Here is a 7,959-nt window from a genome sequence, read left to right as displayed (position 1 = left end):
CAGGAATCGGCAAACTACAGCCACTGGGCCAAACCCAGTCACCTACATAAAGTTTACATATTGTCTGTGGCTGCTTTCAGGTGCGTAGCTGTGACAAAGACCATATGGTCTACAATGCCAAAAATATTTGCTATGTGGTCCTTCACAGAAAAATTCTGACCTTTAAGAATATAAAGTTGTTAAAAAAAAAAAAAAAGAATATAAAGTTGTTTATCTACTTCACTTCTTACACCAACTAAATTCTATATGGATAAAAAATTTAAATCCTTGAACAGAAACCATAAAACAATTAGAAAGAAAAAAAATGATCACCTCAAGAATGGGAAAAGGCTTTCTAAGCAAGACAAAACCCAGAAGTCATAAAAAAGAAAACATAAAACCTGGCTTCATAAACATTTAAAAATATCTAGAGTGTAAAAAAATACCATAAACATGTAATAAAGCAAGTACGGTAAAATGTTAATGATAGAATCCAGTGGATGGGTATAGAGGTGTTCACTGTAAAATTCTTTCGACTTTGGTGTATGCTTGAAATTTCACAACATAATACTGAAAAAACACCTATAAAGCTAAAAGATAATTAAAAATGGGGAAAATAAAATGTCTCCAGACATTTTGGTTGGTTTCCAATTTAAAAAAAAATTTTATTGATTTTTTACAGAGAGGAAGGGAGAGAGATAGAGAGTTAGAAACATCCATGAGAGAGAAACACCGATCAGCTGCCTCCTGCACACCCCCTACTGGGGATGTGCCCGCAACCAAGGTACATGCCCTTGACCGGAATCGAACCTGGGACCCTTCAGTCCGCAGGCCGATGCTTTATCCACTAAGCCAAACCGGTTAGGGCGTTTCCAATTTTTTATAATTGTTCATTCATTTAACAAATATTAACATAACATTTGCTATGTGTCAGGTACTGTCCTAGGTGCTACGATACTACTGTGAATGAAATGAAGTCCCTGTCCTTGTGAGCTCAGCTTGAAACCAAAATTGTTTCCTTATGATAAATGGCTCAGCATGAAGTGGCTGGTATGAGTATTCTTAAGGTTTTTTATATGAACAATGCTTTTTCATATTTCCTTACTATAGGTATCCCTCAATATTTGGACTCGTCATTAGAATTTAAGAATTGAACAGATTTGAATAAATGTTCAGATTAAATCCTCACCCTCTGACATTGAGAATATAAACCAAATAAATTTGGATATTAAACTCTTACTATCTTAATTCAGGAAGAGAGCAGCCCTGACTGATATGGCTCAGTTGGCCCAGTGCTGTCCCATGCACTGAGAGGTCGCAGGGCATATGATCCCCAGTAGGTGGCATGCAAGAAGCAGCAGATCCATGTTTCTCTCTCTCAAATTAAAAAAAAGGCCACCATTAATAAAATATGTAAAAATCAGGAAGGGAACAAATTTAGATAGTAAGGGATACTTTTCATTGGCCTCGGTGCATTTTGATTAAATACCGTTCAAAGGCAGACCCTGTTCATAATACATTTCTAGGAAGCTGGACTGAATCATAATATATGAGGACTTCCACAAAATGAGTATATTTCTAGAAAACATAAAATGCCAAAATTGGTAGAAGTAGACAAAATGATAATAAAATACTCAGGCCCTTTTACTTTTTATTTTATTTTATTTTTTAAAAATATTTTTTATTGATTTCAGAGAGTATGGGAGAGGGTAGAGATAGAAACATTAATGGTGAGAGAGAATCATTGATTGGCTGCCTCCTGCACGCCCCCTCACTGGGGATTGAGCCCGCAACCCGGGCATGTGCCCTGACCGGGAATCGAACTGTGACCTCCTGGTTCATATGTCAAAACACTCAACCTCTGAGCCACACTGGCCAGGCACAGGCCCTTTTAAAGGTGAGTTTTACCAAGCTTTCAGGGGACAGATCATTCTTATATAAGTTTCTTCAAAAAAGAGAAATAGCAAAAGTTGCTCAATTCATGTCATGAGGCTGCTTTGTTTCAATGCAACATAAACAGAAAAGGATATTATAGGACCACTTCACTGATGGACACAGATGCAAATATCCTAAATACAGTCTCTAATAAAATGTGTTTAAAAATATTATTTAAACATTTCCTAAATAATTATTCTGCCAAAAATTCATGAGTAAAGATTAGAAAAACCCAAATGGAGAAACATCTACAAAGCAACTCACTTGTACTTTTTTTCCAACTTATTCTTTTTTTTTTTACCATTTTAATTTAGTAAAAAGTTTTTCAATTACAGTTTACTTTCAACATTATTTTGTATTGGTTTCAGGTGTACAGCACAGTGATTAAACAATCATATACTTCATTTCTTAAACAATTCAGTTCTCCACCAAGTTGTTCACAGAAAAATGTCTCGGTTGTCAAACCACACTTCGGTTTTTGTCCTGACACCCCTTTCATGCTGAGGTATCAGCATGACAAAAAGAAGCATGTCTCAGGCAACAGACGAGAGAATGCTTTCATGCTGGTGAAATCAACCATTAGCACAATTTTAAAACGTAAAGAGGCCACCAAGAGTGGTAATGTTATTTCACTTCTCTCTTTTCTGATTTTGTTTATTTGGGTCTTCTCTCTTTGTTTCTTGATGAGTCTGGCTACAGGTTCATCAATCTTGTTTATCTTTTTGAAGAACCAGCTCTTGGTTTTATTGATCTTTTTTTTTTCAGTCTCTATGTCACTTATTTCCACTCTGATCTTTATTATTCCCTTCCTTCTGCTTACTCTGGGCTTTTCTCGATTTCTTTTCTAATTCTTTAAGTTGTGGGGTTAGATAACTTATTAAAAGTTTGTTTTTGTTTGTTTTTTGAGGTAGGGCTGTGATGCTATGAACTGCCTCTCAGGACTGCTTTCACTGTGTCCCATAAATTTTGGGTTGTTGTGTGTGTTCATTGTCATTTGTTTCCAGGATGTTTTTTTATTTCTTCTTTAATCTCTTTGGTAACCCATTCATTATTTAATAACGTGCTATTTAGCCTCCATATGTTTGAATGTTTTTGAGTGTTTTTACTGTAATTGATTTCTAATTTCATGCCATTGTGATGTGAGAAGATGCTTGATATTTCAATCTTCTTGAACTTGTAGAGACCTAGTTTGTGTTCTAACATGTGGTCTATGAAAATGTCCCATGTGCACTTGAGAAGAATGTATATTCTGCAGCTTTGGGGTGAAATGTTCCGAAAATGTCCATTGATTCCATCTGATCAAAACCCATGGATACAGACAATAGAGAGGTGAAGGCCTGGGAGGGGTGGGTATGAGGTGGAGGGGGTCAATGGGGAAAAAAACCCACAAACAAAGAGGATATCTGTAATACTTGTAGCAATAAAGATAATTTTTTTTTAAAGATTGGTAATGTTGCTAAGGGCGTGAAAGAAACAATGATCACAGACAATTGAAGAGGTAGAAAAACTGTTGATTTGGAGAAATAAAAAGCAGTCAGCATTACGGAGGCAGTGATATATGAGCAAGCAAAGATGCTGCATGCTGACCTGAAAGACACCCCTGGACCGAGTGCTGAAAGTGAGGTAAGTAAGGCTAGTAGGGTGGTTTGATAAATTTAAGAAAAGAAGTGTTTGTTTATAGATTAAACAGTACATTAGACATGTACTGTATATAAGAAAGGTTAAAACAGGGAATCATTTGGGGGTATGGAACAGATTAATTCAATTTACATTATTTCTAATAGGAAAAATTATTTGGTTTTCGAACAAATCGCTTCTCAAATAGCCTTCTGGAAGGAATTAAGTTTGAGAACTGAGGTTCCACTGTACTTTGCAAAGTGTTCCCCCTGGATATTTCCAGTACCTACCTGGTACCATATCCACTACATAGTTATCACAATATTATTGACTATACTAGAGGCCCGGTGCATGAAATTTGTGCACTGGGGCGTGTGTGTCCCTCAGCCCAGCCTGCACCCTCTCCAATCTGGGACCCCTCGAGGGATGTCCGACTGCCCTGTGGGATCGGGCCTAAACCAGCAGTCGGACATCCCTCTCACAATCCAGGACTGCTGGCTCCCAATCGCTCACCTGCCTGCCTGCCTGATTGCCCCTAACCGCTTCTGCCTGCCAGCCTGATCACCGCCTAACCACTCCCCTGCCAGCCTAATCAATGCCTAACTGCTCCCCTGCCAGCCCGATTGCCACCAAATGCCCTCGCCTGCCGGCCTGGTCACCCCCAACTGCCCTCCCCTGCAGGCCTGGTTCCCCCCAACTACCATCCCATGCAGGCCTGGTCGCCCCCAACTGCCCTCCCCTGCAGGCCTGGTCGCCCCCAACTGCCCTCCCCTGCAGGCCTGGTCGCCCCTAACTACCCTGCCCTGCTGGCCTGGTCACCCATAACTGCCCTCCCCTCCCAGCCTGGTCGCCGCTAACTGCCCTCCTCTGCAGGCCTGGTCGCCCTCAACTGCCCACCCCTGTTGGCTCAGTCCTCCCCAACTGCCCTCTCCTGCTGGCCATCTCTGACCACATGGGGGCAGCCATCTTGTGCGAGGGTGTGATGGTCAATCTGTACATTACCTCTTTATTATATAGGTTTCCTGATGTTGTACTTTACTGACCTGTACTTTTGAAACATATCAAGGTCATAAAAGGCAAAGAAAGACTGAATAACTCTTCCAGATTAAAGGAGACTAAAAATTCAGTGCAATGTGTGTGATCTTGAACTGGATCCTGGACTAGGGAGAAACAGCTATAAAGGACATTATTGGGACAACTGATAACTTCTGAATATGGACTTTATATAAGACAAAGTATTGCATCAACATTAAATTTCCTGATATTGACAAGTGTACTGTGGTTATGGAGGAAAAAAGTCCTTGTTCTTACGACATACATGCTGTAGTACTTAAGGGTCATGTCTGCCACTAACTCAAATGATTGGTGGTGGGGGGGAAATGTTATATGGGAGGAGGGGGTGAGAGGGAAGAGGAAGCAAGAAGGAAGGGGGAGAGGAGGAGAAGAGAAAGGCAACAAAACTGACAATACTCCCTGAATTAATATATCAATTCAATGCAACCTCAATAAAAATTCTTAAATGTTTTTGAGAGACTTGGCTAAATCAACTCTGAAAAATAAGAGCAAAGTGGGAGCTATTAATACATTCTAGCCCTGACCAGTTTGGCTCAGTGGCTGGAGCGTCGGCCTGTGGACTGAGGGGTCCCAGGTTCGATTCTGGTCAAGGGCATGTGCCTTGGTTGCGGGCACGTCCCCAGTGGGGGTGTGCAGGAGGCAGCTGATCCATGTTTCTCTCTCATGGATGTTTCTAGCTCTCTATCTCTCTCCCTTCCTCTCTGTAAAAAATCAATGAAATATATATATTTTTAAAAGACAGTCTATAAAGCCATAATAATAAAGACAGTAAGGTTCTAGCACAAGAAAGAACAAGTAAATCAATGAAACAAATTAGATCGCTCAGGACAGACCCATGTACATGAGGTAACTTGAAATGAGATGAGGTACTACTATTTAGGAGATGGTCCTAGGGAAACTGCCCACTATATGAAGGAAAATAAGACCAGAATCTACCTTATACCATATTCAAAACTGAATTTAAAGACCTGAATGAGTAAGGTAAAACTATACAGTGAAAACAATTGTTGCAATCCAGAGGCAGGAACACAGAAGATTCTGAAAGCACAAATTATAAGACAAAAAAGTGATGATGAATTTTAGCGCCCTCAAATTAAGAGCAGGTATCCATCCTTGGGGGAATCATTAAGCAAAATGCAGGAGGCATATCCTATGGTGTCTTTGGGATCAATTAGAAGCAAAACACTAATATACACATGGCAATACAGACAGATCTTTTAAAAAAATGCAGTGCTGAGTTATACAAAGTTCAGGGGGAAAAAATGAAGACTATAACACTGTGTCATTTGTGGAAAGTGAAAACACAGACAGCTCTAAACAACACTAGATATTTTCAAAGAATACATTTCAAACACGACAGAGAAGCTAAGCTGCCTACAGCTACGGGAATTGGGACTAAAAAGGGAAAGATAAGGCAAGAGAAGGCCTTTGTACTGACCTACGATAGAAACTTACTGTGAACTAGACAAGCGTGATTAACTCAAACCTCTGCACTTGAGGTCCTTTAAAAGCCCAAAAAAGAAAGCCAGTGGCTTTATTTGGTAATAAAGTCTGAAGCAGGCAAGTTATGTCACCTACTTCCACTCAGAAACGGCCACAGAGCACTTCTAGCGAATCCCATCCAAAATCAAATGCCTTTCAAAAGACATTTATAAAGAAGGTCAAGGCTGAATAACACATCTCAATGTGGGCTTCACTTTTCAGAAAACAAAATATTATAATTCTACTTTTTTTGTTTTTTAATCCTCGCCCGAAGATATTTTTCCATTGATTTTTAGAGAGAGTGGAAGGGAGGGGGAGAGACACAGAGAGAGATGTGAAAGAGACACATCGATTGGCTGCCTCCCACACGCAAGGTACATGCCCTTGACCAGAATCAAACCCAGAACCCTTCAGTCCACGGGCCAACATTCTACCCACTGAGCCAAACTGGCCAGGGCTAATTCTACATTTTTAAAAGGGCCTGTTGGTAGAAGAAGACCCTTACAGGACATTAAAAAATATTTTTTCCTGACTTTTTATAAATCTACTGACTCTTAATAGAGGTCTGCTTTCCTACGTAATCCTAATATGTAAAGAATAGATCACCTTCATTAGAATAAACTGGGGTGATACAGCAGGATGGTGAGGGAATGGCCTGGGAAGTCTGTATTTTATCAAGTGTCCCAACTGTTTCTTGCTCTACCAGAGTTTAAAAATAACTACATGAGTGCCCCATTCCAAGGCAAGTATCATGCCAACTTCAGCCCACTCTGCCTCTGAAATCTCCCACCATCTGACCTGGCTTGCCCCATACTTGTCCTGGCAAATTCCTGACTCTGAAAGCACCACTCTCATCCATCCCTTCAACCCAAAGCTACAGCTCACACCTCTACCGAGAATCCACAGGCACTTACAACCCACTACCCATCTCTGCCTCTCCTCCCACAGTGGCTGTTCAGACCTTGGCGAATGGCACCATATACCTATCTGGGTCCCCCAAAGTAGAAACACCTTTCTCTTGATCCCTTCCTACCCTCACAACTGTGGCACCCATCCAACTGTTTCGGAATCACCTGTAAACTGTGTGGGCTCTGCTGTGAGACCCCGAGTAATAGAGAGAAGGCTGCAATCTTTTCTGTCTCATTCACCGGGGCACTCCCAGAGCCTAGCACACTGGTCCTGGCTCACACTGTCTCCTCAGCCTGAGAGCCTCCTCCTAGTACCTTCCTGGATCAGTTCTTCACACGGGGACGGGCCTAGGCTGTTTGGTCAAGGCGGAAGGAAGCCGGTAACTCACCGTCTTTCATACTCCATGTCCTGATAGGACCTTCGGGGGCTGCTAGGGCCCCTCCTCAGCCGCTGGCTCCGTTTCACTTCCCAGCCACCCCCGCTGCTGCCACCATGATCTGCCAGCCTGGGTGATGCCTCCTGCAGGGACTCTGGGGAGAGAGGCAGGAAGAAAGGGGTCAAAGCAGTTGGGGCAGAGAGGGCCTCCTTGAGAAACACTTGTTGTCAAGGCTCTCTGCTGTCTCTTGGTCCAGGGACGTTGTTTCTCAACTCCAGGGCCCCGACTTGGTCTGCTCCTTTCCTTTCCCCACAAACGTGAGGCTAGAGCTCACTGCCCTAGAACGAGCAAGGCCTTCAGCAGACACGGAGCATCCTGCAGAGAGAGAGACCTGGTGGTATCGCCCATTCTGTGATCCGGAGCTTTGACATCTGAAACTGGTAGACACCTTCAAGGCCGGAGCTACCTGCCTACGGGAGCTCTGGGTGCTGAATGACTTGTTAGAGATCAGGCACATGAGGCATGGATGCGAGGCTGCACAGGAGCAGTCCCAGGCACCCACCAGGCTCCTGCCATGGGTCCCCGGG

The 7,959-nt window shown here is 42.3% G+C and overlaps 1 protein-coding gene across 8 annotated transcripts in view; it reads right to left on the bottom strand.

The window, feature by feature from the left end:
* Positions 1-7,554, bottom strand: part of RBM10 (RNA binding motif protein 10) — a 28,835-nt gene extending 21,281 nt beyond the window's left edge. For 5 of the 8 annotated variants that reach the window (XM_014543491.1, XM_014543492.1, XM_014543493.1 and 2 more), the window contains exon 1: positions 7,385-7,553. In XM_014543491.1, coding sequence (XP_014398977.1) covers positions 7,385-7,401 — 17 coding nt within the window. In that variant the 5' untranslated portion in view covers positions 7,402-7,553. Of the gene's footprint in view, positions 1-7,384 lie in introns of all 8 variants that reach the window. The other 3 variants (XM_014543490.1, XM_014543488.1, XM_014543489.1) reach the window with 1 other exon arrangement.
* Positions 7,555-7,959: the final 405 nt, after the last annotated feature.

The sequence above is a fragment of the Myotis brandtii genome, unplaced genomic scaffold, assembly GCF_000412655.1.
Source record: "Myotis brandtii unplaced genomic scaffold, ASM41265v1 scaffold327, whole genome shotgun sequence".
Classification (NCBI taxonomy): Eukaryota; Metazoa; Chordata; class Mammalia; order Chiroptera; family Vespertilionidae; genus Myotis; species Myotis brandtii.
The sequence above is the reverse complement of the archived record's forward strand: the minus strand, read 5'-3'. Positions and strand labels throughout refer to the sequence as shown.